General features: G+C 39.2%; 1 protein-coding gene across 7 annotated transcripts in view; it reads right to left on the bottom strand.

Annotated features, from left to right (window-relative positions):
* Positions 1-1,879: 1,879 nt before the first annotated feature.
* The window catches only part of LOC122409865 (SLIT-ROBO Rho GTPase-activating protein 1-like), a 38,628-nt gene continuing 23,272 nt past the window's right edge, over positions 1,880-17,235 (bottom strand). For all 7 annotated transcript variants that reach the window (XM_043417736.1, XM_043417739.1, XM_043417743.1 and 4 more), the window contains 10 exons: positions 16,973-17,197; positions 11,931-12,059; positions 11,593-11,814; positions 11,155-11,430; positions 10,045-10,640; positions 9,402-9,623; positions 9,238-9,308; positions 8,958-9,138; positions 8,511-8,817; positions 1,880-5,069 (listed from right to left, as the gene is read on the bottom strand). In XM_043417736.1, coding sequence (XP_043273671.1) covers positions 3,672-5,069; positions 8,511-8,817; positions 8,958-9,138; positions 9,238-9,308; positions 9,402-9,623; positions 10,045-10,640; positions 11,155-11,430; positions 11,593-11,814; positions 11,931-12,059; positions 16,973-17,197 — 3,627 coding nt within the window. In that variant the 3' untranslated portion in view covers positions 1,880-3,671. The remainder of the gene's footprint in view (positions 5,070-8,510; positions 8,818-8,957; positions 9,139-9,237; positions 9,309-9,401; positions 9,624-10,044; positions 10,641-11,154; positions 11,431-11,592; positions 11,815-11,930; positions 12,060-16,972; positions 17,198-17,235) is intronic.

Genomic DNA, 17,235 nt, shown 5'->3' with positions numbered 1-17,235 from the left:
TAAGACTAAAAGTCGAACGGAATATAATTAGAGAGAACATTGTTGTCAGCCGAAGAGTCAAGATCTATATTTTCGTCAATATATGCATCAAACATTTATATCTTTGTCTTGAGTTATTGGAGAGAAATTCGCAAGGCGAGTTTCAACTCCTTATCAATCGAACCCACCCGAAACTAAATCATTCGGAATAATAGTTATTATAATTCCCGCTCGGAGCGTTACAGAGGTGTGGTGACGAATGCGTAATTCGTCACCAGAGTGCGCTGATTTCTGCGCCAGGAACCGCGAATTTGTGAATTTCGTACTTTAGCATTTTATAACCTCCATAAACTTGGCCGAACGACTTGCGCTTTTCTAATTTTTTATTAATAATATCTTTAAGTGATCGTTTAGTAGTCATCAGTACTGTAATTAAAAAGTTTAGTAGTAATTAATTATTTCATAATGGAATAAACAAAATTTGGGTGCAAGTTGGCCGAAATTTTTTTATCTGTGTTTGAACCGCATTGCAAAGAAAACGTGTCATATATATACGTACGCGATATTGAGCGATAATTATATTGTGGATGAATTTTTGGAAATCGTCGTTGGTCAACAATGGCCGATGCGATTATTATAGGATTGTTACCAGCAGTTGCCAGTGGCCAAGTTAGACTCACGGATCTGGAACGCGTGAAGCTAGTCGCGGCTAGTCAAAAAGAAAGAAGAAAACTCATCGTCAGCAGTGTCTTGCATGGCGAGATATTTCGGGCATATTTCGGTGGATTGTTTGCCCTCAATGATAGCTTCGAAATCGTTATAAATACCATAAATTATGTAGTATTATTATACTATTCTCTCGCATATTCGCAAAGAATGACCGCGCCTTGGGCATATTTGGCGTCGTTCGCAGCATATATGGTTGATACGATGGGTAATTTTATGGATTTTCGACGTTTCAACTTGTTTTTATTAATCCAGCTGACTACGGAATATTATATCAAGATTATATAGTTTTCTCGAGTCAAAGTTATTATAACCTCACTGTATTATATTGTATTTTCCCATCGCCGATCTTGGGATTTTTTTTTTTTTGTTTTTCATCAGCTCATGCATACTCGCGTTATTCCCAAATAAAACAAATATAAGAATTATTATTATGTCGAGTCATTATTTACTTATCATTGCGCCCGTTACTCATCGTGAATAATATGTTGAAAATGAGATTTAAAAAATTTGAAACATGCCGTCCGGTTTATCGAAATGCTGGTTTTTTGGAATATATATGGAAAAAAATGATGTCCGGCTCGGAACATGCGGTTACGGTGATTTTTCTTCATGGAACAAATACATATTATTGCGTCAGTCCGCGAACTCTCCGTAGGTCACGTATAGTAATTTTATCGCTTGGGATGCGACTGATGTGTGTATGTGTGTGTATATAGAGTAGATTATAGCGATTTGGGACGTAGAACATTGTTGAAAACTGTCGTTAATACGAAACAGTTGTACATAACCCAACAAACGAACTTGGATAATTTTTGTAACTTTTTCATCAAAGTTATGATTTGCATCGGTTCGTCAGATGTCAGAGTCATTACGGAAACATGAATTATACAAATTGTTGCCCTCGCACTTTCTCAAATATATATTAGAAAAAGAAACGAAGATGGCAATGTTCTCCCGCCTGTGCATAAATTCCTGTAATTTAAAGAACACTATTTCCCGCACGTATATGATTGAAACTTTCCGTTCATGGATGCCCTCTTCCACCTACCATTTCCAGCACTCTTCGGCCCCAATTGAGACATGTAGGATCGCGAATACAGTGGCGCGAGTTCAATGATATAATAACTGGACTGGTTATGAATAATACGGACCTCGTAGATGCCGTAATGGATCGTTTGAACCGAGTTTAATTCGTAATATTTGCATGAAGATTATACAAATTCATGTATCTACGGCAAAGATATTCTTTCGTTATTATTATTATTAGTATTATTGTTGTTGTTGTTGTTGTTGTTGATGTTGTTATTATTGATATTCCATTATTGTTAGGTAATAGACGCACGGTGCCCTTTATCATATGTAGTACTATGCTATCATAACTATAATAAGATTACAGTTTTGTCAAATTTTTTTTGCTCTTCTTTTACATATACGGTATTGTTTATATTAATCATCTTCGTCATTATGGTTATGGATCGCTGTGGGGAGGCATTGTTACAATACGCAGATTAGTATTGTTAATAATCTCACTGTTATACCGAGTATAGTTTATCAGATTATGAGTTACAACCTATTTCATTTATTACGACATCCACTTAGATTAAATCGGCCTGCTTTAGCAATATCCCAGCAGCAGTAGCAGCAGCAGCAGCAGGTAAGCCGCGCTCTCTCATGATTCAGTAACTCTCGATACGATAATTTGTAAAAATTTTTTTGCTTAAACCGCGTAACTCTTTTCCTGAATAACACGACGCGAACGACGGAACACTCGTTTGGACTGCGTTAAAAAAGTATGAAAAAAATAGATAGTTGAGAGTAATAAAAAATAATATAACGATCTTACATAGTAATGAACGCGAGAATCGATGAATGGATGAATGAATGGATACTTGATATATTCATAATTCGTAGCTTCGCTGCGAGGATAACGATACAATTAAAAGCGTTTATAAAGGAACATCGTACGTGGTTTTTATTTTCATTTGCTTTACTCCTCTTGTTCGTTCAACACCCGAGTGTCCTGTTTAATTGTAAGCGCTAAAATTCAACACGACAACAATTATGAAATTCTTTACATTTGGCGATTGATCGCAATAAAAAATAAATTATATTCCCTCGTAAAAATTACAAATTCGTTTGAGCTTACGTCCTAAATATTTGTTTCCTTAGTTTCAGATCCTGTTCTCACTCGTTATTTTCGATGCATCCTATGGGAACTTTTTTCGGTAGATTTTCGTATGCGCTGGCGTACGAAAAGGCGCACACATTTCTGGTGATACTCTCTTCCTGCTCGTATCATCCGTACGATGACTAGAAACTTGAATTCAAGAATTATTCTGGTAAAAAAATAACACAAGAGCATATTATTATATTGTTCATCATGTTCTTCTTCTCTCTTATTGGGTAAAAAAAATAAACTCGCGCATCGGTTCGACGGGGAGGGATCTCGTCTATGTATCCTTCACACCGACCGAATACGATTGATACGAAAATCTGGCAAGTCTCTTGGTTGATACAATCACATTGCGGGGGCGTTATCCAGAGACGAGGTAGCGCGCCTTGACGCCGAGTATTAAAAAAAGATCTAGTTTTCATACGGTAATAAAGGGCGCCTATAGGCGCAACTAGGCGCAGGAAAAGCCAACTATTTCTAACCGCGTGCTTGACAAAATCGCCTTATCCCCTTTCCCTTTTCTTTTTTTGCGTTGTTCATCTTTTGCTATCCATCTATAAATCGAAAACATTTCATCTTGGCAAGATGAAATATCAGTATACAAGCTATCATCATATCCTTTTAATATCGATAGCAATTCTGACGAATAAGTATGACAGTTATTTTTGAGAATGGCTCAAAGGAGAAGATTCTTTTTTTAAAATGTGTAATGACGAACGCGTATCTTCCACCAACGACGATGTAAAAATAATTCGGACAGATTGTCACGCGTTAAAGTAAATGTACTTGATTAATTGGTTTGTTCGCTATTGTTGTGTACTTGCTGTTTCTCAATTTTTCGCGCCAATTCGGGACTCATATGTCCGAGGGGCAACGACTTTGGAAAGCATGGATTTGGTTTACGCAAAATAGTTGGCTTTACCTTAACCTGAGGTTTAAAAGAAGATGTTTGTTGTTGTTGTTGTTGTTGTTGCTGCTGCTGCTGCTGCTGCTGCTGCTGCTTCGACGATTGGCTGCCACCGGTTAAACGCATGTCGGCGAATTTAGCAGCAATTTTTGGTGTTGAGCGAGCAGGTAGCGGTGATCTTGGTAGTTGACAATCGTTGGATGTTGATATCTCGTTGTTACTGGTGGATCTAACGATTTGAGACTCGGCTATATCGGTCTCTGACGCGGTAACAATCAATTCGGCCTCGAGACGCTTAAATTTCGTCGTAGAACCGCTCTCGCTACTACTACAAGTCTTGGTATTTTTTTTCAGCGTACACTGATTCTGTTTGGCAAATCTTTCGGCGGCTGTGCTCATATCCGGTGACTCGGGACCTCCGGATGTTGTCGGTGATTTATCAGTTTCGACGGTTCTCGATGATGTCGAATAAGATGGGATAGTTTCTTCATCCGAACTACTCAAGCTAATTGATGATACTGATTTGTTGTCAATTACATCCTGTGCCGAAAGTGGCAAATCCATAACAAGATCGGGTGTGTGCTTTTGACGCATTTCACGAAACTCCTGCGAGGACCTGAATGATTTTGGGGGTATTGTTTGCGGTGTTGCTGTCGGTATCAGATGGGTCTGAGAAGTCGCGCGACGCTGCCATAATTCACGATTCGCCGAAAAAGTTGTCTGTTCATCCTGCGGCTGATCCTCTGCGCCGTGTTGATCTTGTTGATGCCGATGACGATGATGATGATGATGATGATGATGATGATTATGTTGATTATGATGTTGAGGGGAACAACTCGTTGAATCAAATTGCAACGAATTAACGTGTAAGTTCTGTTGCAATGATTCTCCCAAACTGTGCGATTTCCATTGGTCTTTTCTGGCAGCGCCTCGCTCAAACCCCATATTATTCAATGACATCGATAAGTGACGCTCGGAGGACTCTTCGTCTCTAACCACCTCACGATCGTCTGTCATTTCGTGCTCGCTTATCCCCGAGAGCGAATCTAAAAAATCAGAAACACTCCCGTCCTCGACCTCGGTACTAAACATTTCTATGATATCTGCTGTTCTCACAGATTGATCGTTGCCGCAACCGCCACCGCCGTTGTTGATGTCAACTTGAATTTTATCCGTTTCCGGGCTTGGTGCTCTGGGAATTTTCGATGGTAAGCTCGATGAGGTTGTTATTACCGCGGTTGCTGTTACAGCCATCGAATTTGAAGTGTTGACGCTTCCTTCCTGTAATTACAAATAACGATAGAGAGACAATTATCCCCCCACCCCCAAACTCCAATTAATCGGCCAATCATAAATTTTCAACGAGCGACGTCTAACCGCATAATACCGAAGAAACAAACCAAATTTTCTCTTCTAATCTTAAGGTATCGCGAATAACATTCGTTTCATCCTTTCTTGCCACAATTGTGAGGTGAGACTCGAACAAGTTGTTCGGACGATATGTAATAATGAATTTAATAAAACATTGTGCCGAATCATGGAACCGAAATCGGAGAACTGACAAGAGACTACTCGAATGAACAAATGACTACGAGAGAAATGAAAAAATACTGAGCAACTCTGAAAAAAAGGCATTCTCTATGTACGGAACAAGTTGATTGCCGATTTAACATTAATAGAATATAAAGAGCGTATTTTGCACGGAATAGTATACATCAGAAGCCAACATGCTGGCCCTGATCCAACAATAGACGTTACGCATAACATGCACGTGACACACAGGCCAACGATAAGTGTGTATATATACGTAAACACGCGCACACATTTGTGTGACGAATGAAGATTGTAAACAAGCCACAAGACCGCAAGTGCCACAAATAATAGGGGTATAATATAATCGTCGATGCGTATATTCAAAAATTGGGAAAATCTTACACTTTAGCGAACACGAAAATCACACAACTGAAAATCCATCAATGAGATGTAATATTTGAAATGATATCTCGTTATACGAGAAGAGAGAGAGAGAGAGAGAGAGAGAGAGAGAGAGAGAGAGAGAGAGAGAGAGAGAGAGAGAGAGAGAGAGAGAGAGAGAGAGAGAGAGAGAGAGAGAGTAAACGACGATGAAATATTCTCCACCGTTGTTAGACACGATTGCATAGAAAAAAATTTTCATACCGATCGATAGTCAAGTTTTATTTTTTTTTATTATGACAATTTCATAGATTGCGTCATTATCATTATTTTATTATATTCTGTAATGAATACATATCTGCCTCTTGGTTCATTCAAGTTCTTTTATAATTGGTGAAGATTGTAAAAACAGGCTTCACGGCTCCTTGCTGATTTTTTTCAATGTTTAATTTTGGATGAGCTCGCGATACCTATATCTACAGATTTTTTTCCTTTTAATGTGTATGCGATGAATGCATGAATGATCAGTCAATGGAAATCAAAATTATCTTTGAGCTCTACGTACGCCATCTGGTCGATCTGACCACGGATATGCGGTCGGTAATTTATACCAGGTAACCAACCGGTCGTTGCCACCGAGTCATCTTGTTTCGAGACGACTAACTAACGAAATTTTTTATTAATGAAAAATTTAAGACTGGCCTCGTCGAAGAAACTCGTGGAATTTCATAATGAACCACGACTCAACTGTTTGCGATTTATCGGTAAATCACCCCGCTCGAAATCATATACTCGGCATCGTAGACAGTATTTGAAAATCAGCAAGATGGCAGGTAAAATTTGTTTTCTTTAAGCGTTCACTTTTCTCAAATATTCCTTGGGTTTGTTGATATGAAAATATATAGACTTCCAACCTCGTGTTGCGGACAGTGATTCCATCACTGCCCACAACAGCACAAAAGCACATTTTGCGTAATTTTTTTCAAAAATTTTATTTTCAGACGGTGTGGAGGGGGGATTCGGAAGTGGGAATAAGAAGCGGGAATGAGCGACTCTTCGCGAAGCGTTACTCACCTAAGCACAAAGAGTTTCCACCATTTTGCCTAAGACGTTGCTCCCGACGCATACGCGTCATTGTCTTCCGAATCGCCTACAGACCGAAATTGTTCTACGAAACTCTAGAGGATTCAAGAAACCAACTGAATAGTCAATGCGATACTCCTTGAATAAGATATTAAGGAAAATAGATGATAAAGACGGCGACAGCGATGGCGTTGAATAGAAACGATTTTCTGCATACGATATAAATATATTCTGTATACGGTAAAAAAGCAGGAACGGTGATGAAAACGGTAGAGAAGAAAAAAGAATTCTTATTAATAAATGCCCGAGAATCACAGAAAATAGAACGATTGAGCGGCGATGCGGGGGGGAAACGTTAGAAAGAAAGTCAAAGTCACACGCTCACGCAATACCGGCAGCAGTTTTATCGAATAGTTTTTAGTCCGGCGAAGGTCGTTCGTCTATCGTATCGCGAGACGGCATTTTAGCACATCGCGAAAAGCACCAACACTAAACGTATATCTGGAAAGACAGTAAGCAACCCAACCATTAAATTCGGAAATTCATGATGATGATGATACGTAATGGAAATAAAAAGATACAAACGGTGCATAGAAAAAGACATTTATCAAGTAAAAGGCAAATGTGGAGGCGAATGATGCGTGTCGTATAATAAGACGGATAGTAGTAGTCCGTATATGCACATGCAGAGCAGCATTCTGGCGTGTATACGGTCGTATATTATCACAAGTTTATTTACAACGAGACAAAGTGGAAATAAAATCATTTTTATCCTCCAAACGTATTTTATAAACAATTTAGGTCCCATGTATTTTTAAAGTCGTAAAACAAAATTGCGTTGAAACGAATGACATAAACCCAAACGATAACAGTTCACTGCAATACCCGCCGCCGTCCATTTTCGCAATGCTTCGATTCCGTTGTTTTTTTCCATCTTCCTCTCTCTCTCTCTCTCTCTCCCCACCCCTCTCTGTCTATTTTCAAATGTATTATCCTTGTTTGTGATGTGCTCTACTGCTCTATAGTGGACTAGCACAACCCTCACTTTCGTTGTCTATGTAATTCTCATTTCCTTCGAATCTGACATCTCGTTGATAGAGGATTATCAAGGTAATTGGAAATTTGATTCACTTATAAAGATTAGTCGTGATCAGCGGGTGTACCACGGTCATCTAATTTTTTCTCTTGTTTTACGACCAAGCAGTGCATGTGTTGTGCGGAAGATGTAGAATATAGTTTCGAATCCATGAAAGGTCTGAAGTTTTTTTTTTTTTTTTTTTTTTTCAATTATTATTATTGTATCAACGACCCCTTGATAGATTCCGAGAGCGAAATTTGAAAAGGGTTTTCATCTCTCTGTCTCTCTCCCCCCCTCCTCCCATACGACTCAAAGAAAACACGATTTCGCACATTTTTGGGCATAACTCTGTTGTAGCCATGCGCAATTTGCATCTCACTACATACTATACGTACGAGTTTCAGCACCACAATCGGCAAGGCGGACGAGCGCTCAGGCGCGCACTACTCACCGCGCGCACACGCACACACACAACCACGCGCGCCCAAACATAGATATTGATGAAACAACAATGCTCGATAAATGTTTTGGAACGAGACGAAAATAAAAAAAATTTAAGATTAAACATTCATACAACAACAAAAAACAAGAAGCACAATGAGGAACGAAGACGAAATGAATGACTGCTATACGGTCGTTTCCAATACCTCTCGACTGATGATCGGTTGTGAGGACGTTACGCAGATTGTAACGGGATCCGTAACAACGCTTGTAGTAATAATGTTGGATCCGGTGCCGGTGTTGCTCGAGATGTCGGTATGATTGCCGGTCGCAGTCGTATTCGTCGCCTCCGATGATACCGTCGTCAATGCTGGCCAAATACTGGTATTGCTCGTCGGACCCATGAGCGGTGAATTATTACTCGATAGGGCGCTCTCCGCCGAACTCGAAGCTCTTCTCCGCATTGACTCTTCGCTCGACGATTTCAACAACTCTTTCTCCCGATCTTCGTCCCTTGTAGAAACGGCGAAAACGAAAGAAAAAAAAATAAAAAATAAAAAAACAATGCGCCATGAATAAAGAATCCTAACGAGCGTGATGAAAGAAGGAAATGAGAATGATTTGAAGAAGCTATAAATCTTTGACCAGCTCACTTGATTTTCAGCATGATATACTTGTCGGGAATCAAACCCTCGCGACTGTTGAGAGAACCTTTCCACCAATCGTAGCTAACTTGCATAAACAGCGTGAGGGTATCACCTTTCTTGAAACTGAGCTCCCGTTCCGATCTCGCGTGGAAATCAAACTGTGCGGTCGCTTCCAAATTCTCCGATTCTACAATTATAAGAATGATAATTTGTGATTCAACTAGTTATCGAAGATGTTTGGATTTTGTATGGTAATTAGTGTGTAACGGCAGACGTTTTTCCTCACCATCTTCGGACGGATAAACTTCAGAGTCCATGTCTTCTTGTACTTGATCGGTGGGCGAATCCCCGACATCCCTGCCGGCGATTACAAGAGTATATTTTTATTTCATACTGCTCGTAAATAAAAATAATATAATTATATAGAGAAATATAAAAAATTGAACTAACGCGTCGTCAGGCTCCCGACTTATATATTTCTCATATTGTATTCCACCAATGTCCTCAGGAAATATTTCCTCGCAGAACGTTATTATGTTTTTAATGAGATCATTGACCTGATTCTGGTATTGGACCTGATCCTTGTCCTCAGGCACCGGGACGAGAGTCGGTCCAAAGCATATCGCCAGATTGTAAGGATCCATCATGTTCTCGTCAGAGAATTCGGAAAGACTAATGAAACGTAATGTATGATCAAATCGTTGGAATAGTTATTTTTTTTATTGTTGTTCCAGTGTTTATAAACTTGTCATTTGTAAAATCTCTCTTCTCTCTTTTCTCTCGTTCATCATGTAAGATTACGAATTTGAAAAATTTAATACGTCCGCGTATGTATGAAAAAATAATGATGAGAGAGAAAAGAAAAAATGAGACAAGTTGTCGATGATGAAAAATCTAGTAGCGAGGGATATGTCCACTAAAAATGTACTAGAAAAATTAGTGCTCAATAAAATTTGAACTAGCAGCGCGTTTTACTCGCTATATAGGACAATCGTGAATTGACAACACAACGTGAAGTGGGGGGAGGGGGAAATATTATCGGAGTGTCCACCCCCCCGACGCTCCGTTCCTTCCCGCGCGTGCATGTACTTACTGATTAAGAAAAGCAAAGAGGTATCGCATGACTATGACTACGGGTCTTGGAAGACTCGAGATGAGTTCCTTCATCTTGACGACGAATTCATGCTTCGATTCCAACTGTGCCAATTCCATGAGATGCTCAAAATATATTATTGGAAAAAGAGGCTCGCGAAGTTCTCGAAGATAGAGCTTGAATACACCAGCGACGCTGTTGATGTCGGATGCGTCGGTGACGTCCGCCAATGGATCGTCCCCTCTCTCGAACCATTCGCGAAAGTTATTTATCTCAACTTGCGAACCCGACACGCGAAAAATACCTTGATGGTGAAGACCGTAAAGATTAATCACTCTGATGCAACTTTTCATGATCAAGGGAATCTCCTGATTTGTGCTCTCAAGATATTCTTCTAACGAGCCTGCAAATAATTTTGGCTGTCCGTTCATCTGCAGACGTCCGATTCGTTTTCTTCTCGCTTGTTTCTGTTTCGTCGTTGAAATCGAAGGATTTGGCGAGGCGTTCGATCCATCTTGCAAACTTTGCCGTATGTATTCCTGTTTCGCATCCAGTCTCGCTATTCTCGATGTACCGAGAAGATATTCTCGAAATTTCTACAACGAATAATATACAATTACTGTGTACCGACATTATCTTGTATACAGAACATTTACTGGCCGATGTATCGAAAGAAGAGAGAGTATAGAAAAAACGTGAATAGTCAAGCAGCAAGCAAGCACGGGTGCTTGGGTGAAATTGAAGTGAGGGGGAGGCACATGCCAGGAGATGAATCGTTGCTAAGGGTTGTTTGAAAAGAAAAGAAAGGGATCCGACAACGTGTGCACTCGTGACAAGATCACCGAGTTTTTCTATTTTTTTTATCATTATTTGAGTAAAAGAAAAGTTTTTTACCGAGATAAACATGAGTGAAAATCAAAACGAAACAAAGGCTAATTTAAATATCGAGTTGGATCGAAATCGAGTAATTCGCGTAATAATGAAAATGGACGCGCTCTCTAAAATATACATATCCAAAGGTTAGACGAATAGGAGGTGGGCGCGGTTAAACACTTGGCGAGCGATTACTCTCGCTGGGTCGACGATGACGATGATGATAATATTATTTACCGTGAGGTAAAATTCTTCCGTCTCCTGGCGGTCTGCTCTGAGCTTAATCTGTAACGTTTCCGGTGGTCTCGATGTTGGCATTCCGTTTTCTCCAAAATACCTTGAACAATCGTAATCCTTCGCCGTCAACATTTCCATCAAACTTGCTTCGGCCGTTTCCAACGTCTTCCAAACTTCCTCCGATTCTGTTCTCAATGATGTGACTCTCTGTTGAAGCTGAGTCAGTCGTTGCTCCATCTCGGTGTGCAAAACTTTTTGTAATTCTGGCTCTGGCGTCTACAAAATTCAACAACAATCTACGTTAATAGCACGTTCGTTGGCCGCATTGGCCGTGGGAGGGAGGGAGGGAGGGAGAGTTTGAACGAGAAAAATTTTTCCCTTCTTTCGAGGAAAATAAAAAATAAGGCAACGCGAAATGAGATGTTGAATATGATTAACCTCATCCCCGCGTTGAGACTGGAACTCGAATTTTTTCGGAATCATAAAAGCCCCGTGATGGGATTCGAGGAATCGCTGCTTGTCAGCTCTCGAATCCAGTGAATTGACACAAGCGGCCAATTGCTCAGCTCCGTTTTGCAACGAGCGTTGTCTTCCCTCTTCGGCGCTACAATGCATCAAAAGTGCCCTAGCGATGCAATTATGAAATCCAAAGTCCATACACTAAAAACAATGATGCGCGGATCGATTAAACGCGTCGTTGAGTCAACGCGTACCGTTGTTTTGTACGCGCTAATAATGAGTTTGGGCATGAATATTACATTAATAAAAATACTTGCATCGATTAGATCCGAGAGGTCATCGACGAAATATTTGTGTATCGTCGTATTCGATGCCTCTAAACAGAGTATGTATTCGTTTCGAGCTTTCAATGCTTTCAACTTGGCTTCTGTGTATTTGTTCTTCCTCTGTAAAGAAAAAACAAAAAACAAAACAAAATTGGTACATTATTGTACATTATGGACTTATGCGTGAAACGTATGTACAAAACAACGATGACGTCGAATTTGAAAAGAAAAAATGATTATAATATTATTACTTTTTCGTCAGGAAGCGCCCGAAGCGTGGCCAATAATAAAAGTACACGATATTTGAGGATTTTATTCATTAACGAGACGATCGGACAAAATCGATCTTTCTCATTATACGCTTTGAGCCGCAAAAATTAACGAAAAACGCTCAAATGTGTGTTTTTATAATTCTCATGAGGAGGAATATGCGAAAATGTTGAAAAAAAAATTGAAAAGCGACGTTGAAAGAGTGCGCGGTGTTGTAAAAATTTTAGCGCGCGTGTTAATCTTTCGTCCTCCGATTGTGCAATTCTATCCGAGGCCACTCCGATCGGTGGCGCATGTATTTTGGGGATCCGCGCCTTCGTGCCTTCGCACGAGTGAAGCTGTGTTTGTTTTTTCACGTGGCACCAGTAGGAGGAAAAGAAGAAAAACAGAGAATCAGCGAGAGTTGTTGGACACTTAAAATCCTCGATTCCGGACACCTCTGGTCTTTCTATCCGCGATCGACCAGCCACCGAAGGGAATGTAGAGGTTAAATGAAAAAACTTTGGCTACACCGAAACAGCAGCGAAAGAAAATGAGTATACTTATTTAAAGCTCGAATTTTCGGCACAATGCTAATCAATAACGATAATCCGTAATTCGTCGTAGGATATCCTTTACTTGTCGTTCTCGTTGCAAGTACGGGACGTCGCGGTTCGAGCTTTATTATCGTTGTGTTTGAGTCAAAGATGAATATCAAATGGAAAATAAAAAAGACTGCTGATGAAAAGTTTTCTATGGTTTTTTAAATAAATGGTGTGTCGAAAAAAATCGATTTTTTTTTTTCGGCTCCACAAGCATTTTTCTTCTTATTATGCCAAAACGATGAAGCTAGCCGAAAGGACAGCTCGAAATAAAATTATTTCGGCCGGCCCACCGCATACTTCAATCTTCCATAAGAATGACACGTGAAAAAAAACTTGGGTGATTATCGTTTCATATCATCTGTAAAAAAATTTCACGGATATTCTGCTTACGTATTTTTGTAGAAAATTGAATTCCCTATAAATAAAGTCCTTAGAGTTATTGGCCTAGAACCAACCGTTCAACGGTTACAGCAGTTGTAAGTCACCTAGCCAGATTTCGCATGTATCATTTTCCATTTTCGAGGTCGCTCCTTTTAAGGATATTTTTGGTACAGGCTTACAATGTTGCCATGCTAAACCATGCTAAAAACATAAAAAATTTCAAAATGATCAGAATTTTATAAAATTTGGTGAACATATTCTTTAGTGCCAAATTTGACAATACAATTTTTTTAAGATTTTTCTTCTGTAGTACAGTTATCGAGTAATTGATCACTAAAGTTCACTTGTATAAGCATAGCGTTTCCACATACACTCTAACGACCAAAAGTATGGAATCACTCGACAACAATTCGAGCCGCACTAAAAGTTTGATAACTTTTTGAAGAATCAAGATATTTGGATTTAGCAAACGGCGTTTTGAAGAGGACAAATTTTCCTTCATATCCCTCTTCCCAGATATTTTTTATGATTTTTTTTTTTTTTTGGATTTGGCACGCTATTTTGAAAGTGACTGTTTTCCGGTGTTTTTTGTCCGTTTAAAACTGGACGCATGAATTGTGAGAATTTTTCCCTTTTCTTTATGACAACCTTTTGAAGCGAGGAACAATAGCTTCAATTTCGTTTTTGAAAAAGTTTTGTACGTTTTTTTTCGCAGGGTTATCTCATTTTTACCTGAAAAAGACGACTTTTTCAAAAATGTGGCTAATCCCGAAGATTTCGAAACTTGGATGAAATTGTCAAGAGGGAAAAAATTTGCAGAAGATCGTTCTGAATCGACTGGAATTGTATCAGAATGTTTGTTCGATATTTTTTTTGGCAATTCCAGTAAGAATTCCGACAACTGCAGTATTGGTATCGGTTAGCACATGGTCATTTACTTATTTTTATGTCCCAAAAATAATTCCACCTCCTTATTTCTCGAATTTTGAAAAAAAAAAAATGTTTGGGGCAAAGTGGCTACCCCCTCGAACGCGATTAAAATCGATAATTGTCACTTCTCGTTAAATAGACGTTGTAATTGACTGTTCCCGCATGGAACATTGAAGGCTGCGATAAACCGAAAAGAAACGAGGCATAGTAGGGACCCTCCTTTGATGGGATGAAAAAAAAATTAGTCGGAATACTTGGATAAATTTTACCATTACCCGTGGCAAAAGCCCGTTCTTATCGGGGGCAAATCGTAGGAAAACCGCCATTATCACGAGTCCGTCGTATCGCGCAAATCTAGTGAGTAAGAAAAAAGAGATAATCAAAAAAGAAAAATTCTTGTCTGCGGCGGACGTTGCTTGTATTTTCTGCGATCAACTTTCTTCGCATTCCCCCGAAGACTGGATTCGCTGCGAAATATGCCTAAAATGGGCGCACACCTTGTGTGCAGGTGTTGATGAATATGAAGTCCGTTATAAGTACGATTTTTGTCAATCGAAATAAAATAGAGATTTATCAGTAATTCGCAAAATGATTCTCACCCTCTGCCTCAAATAGCTATAAATTTCTCAGAAAACATAGAATTCTCACTGATCCTGTGCCCCGCCAGAAATTGGAATTGTGTGAATGGCCACTTTGCCTCAGAATTAAAAAATGGCCCAAAAAAAGTGGGTGGCCACTTTGCCCCATGTTCCCCTACAACATTTGTATTTATGAACTTCTCTTCTTCTTCGATCGATGAGAAAAAATTCTCATCGATCGAAAACTCGAAGATAAGAAGATTTTGTCTCTTAATACTTTGGCCCAAACCACACGGTATTCGAGTTAAGCCACTGCAGTTGTCGGAATTCTGACTGGAATTGCCAAAAAAAATATCGAACAAACATTCTGATACAATTCCAGTCGATTCAGAACGATCTTTTGCAAATTTTTTCCCTCCTGACAATTTCATCCAAGTTTCGAAATCTTCGGGATTAACCATATTTTTGAAAAAGTGGCCTTTTTCAGGTAAAAATGCGATAACTCTGCGAAAAAAAAATCGTACAAAACTTTTTCAAAAACGAAATTGAAGCTATTGCTCCTCGCTTCAAGGTTGTCATAAAGAAAATTAACGGGAAAAATTTTCACAAGTCATAGAGTACCAAATCCAAAAAAAAAAAAATCATAAAAAATATCTGGGAAGAGGGATATGAAGGAAAATTTGTCCTCTTCAAAACGCCGTTTGCTAAATCCAAATATCTTGATTCTTCAAAAAGTTATCAAACTTTTAGTGCGGCTCGAATTGTTGTCGAGTGATTCCATACTTTTGGTCGATAGTGTATATATAGGTATATACATTCCGGGCATAAGAAATCTGCTTTAATGCGTAATTACTCGATAACTAGGCAGAAGAAAATTTTGAAAAAAAAATGTGTTTTCGCACTTGATGTTGAAGAAAATTATCACCAAATTTGACCAATTTCTAATTATTTAGACTTTTGTACCATACATCGTTAATGGTGCTGTTTAAATTGGCCCGAAGCCTATGTTTTCTTATATTTTTTAAGAATTAAGCAACAAAGTAGCAATTTTAGACTGAAACGGTTCGGCATTACGCCAACGTGTGCGCTTACAGCGCTCAAACGGTTCGGTATTACGCCAACACGTGATTATTTATTATAAATTATTAATCAATCCAATTGTAAGCACAGGAAATAAATTGAAGTGTTTTCTCTCTCTCTTTCTCTCTTTCTCTTCCTATGTACATTTGTATCTGTGCATTTGGTTTGGTTAATTGAATTTCATAATTTATTCAAACAAAAATAATAGTGGAAAGACAAACAATTTATCTCGTTCGTTCAAACAAAATGGGAACAGTATGTACCTGATATTTTTGCCTAGATAACGATCCTAAAAGCCATTTAAAAAAAAAAACTATACGTCAAAATAGTTTTCAGCCCAATTTAAACACCGCCATTATAAAAGGAGCGACCTCGAAAATAAAAATTTATACATGCGAAATCTGGCTTGATGATGTTGGAAACTTTAAACTGTTGTAACCGTTGAACGGTTGGTTCTAGGCCACCGACTCTTCGGACTTAATTTTTATAGGGAATTCAATTCTCTACAAAAATACGTAAGTAGAATATCCGTGCAATTTTTTTTACAAATGATATGGAACAATGTTCACCGAAGTTTTTTTTTTTCACGTGTTATTCTTATGGAAAATTGAAGTATGCGGTGGGCCGGCCGAAATAATTTTATTTCGAGCTGTCCTTTCGGCTAGCTTTATCGTTTGGTAAAATAGGAAGAAAAATGCTTGTGGAAGCCGAAAAGAAAATATGGATTCATTTCGACACACCCTAGTTATCTAATTATCTAAACTCATACAGTTGTAAAGATTTTTTGGAACGTTGTCACGCTTTGATCCCCGAGAAATAGAATGGGGGAATGGGGGCGGGCGCGTGAGAACAGGATCACCTTTCTCGACAAAGTGGTGCGCGAGGGGGTTGTTGTAGGTTGTAGGAGAGTACGACGAGCAATCGATATCGCATCTCGAGCCGGAGAGCTCTCGCTTCTCCAGGGTCAAGGGCCAGCTATTGAAGCGTGCGCGCGCGCGCGCACTTGTTTACTTGCAAGTTGGTTAATCCAACAATAAAATCAACGATGCGTCAAGTAACAATTTTAGTGATCCTATTTTTAATCAATCCCCGCGGCGTTTCTCATAACTCCCGTTCAAAACAACACATTTGATTCTCGGTAGGTCATATAGCTTTGGCTCTTTCACATATATTTATATGGTGTGAACGGTTTTCAAATAAACGAACGAACCTTGTTGACTTCCTTTTCGATGAGCTTGTACTTTTTACTTCTGGCGAGTTTTTCCGGTGGTGCGTTGGTAACCTCGAGTTTGCTTCTCTGTTGCTCGGCGACGCGAAGTTTCGTTTCAGCTTGGCGTGACTCAGCCTGATAGGCTTGATAGGTCTTCATCGTCGTATGTAGTTCGTGCAGAACACGCAAAATTTCCTCATGGGTCTCGTAACCGATCTCGCGACACTGACCGCATCGTTCGAGTGCAAAACAAAATTTTCATT

The sequence above is a fragment of the Venturia canescens genome, chromosome 4 (genome assembly GCF_019457755.1).
Source record: "Venturia canescens isolate UGA chromosome 4, ASM1945775v1, whole genome shotgun sequence".
NCBI lineage: Eukaryota > Metazoa > Arthropoda > Insecta > Hymenoptera > Ichneumonidae > Venturia > Venturia canescens.
This window is presented reverse-complemented; position numbering and strand designations above follow the sequence as displayed.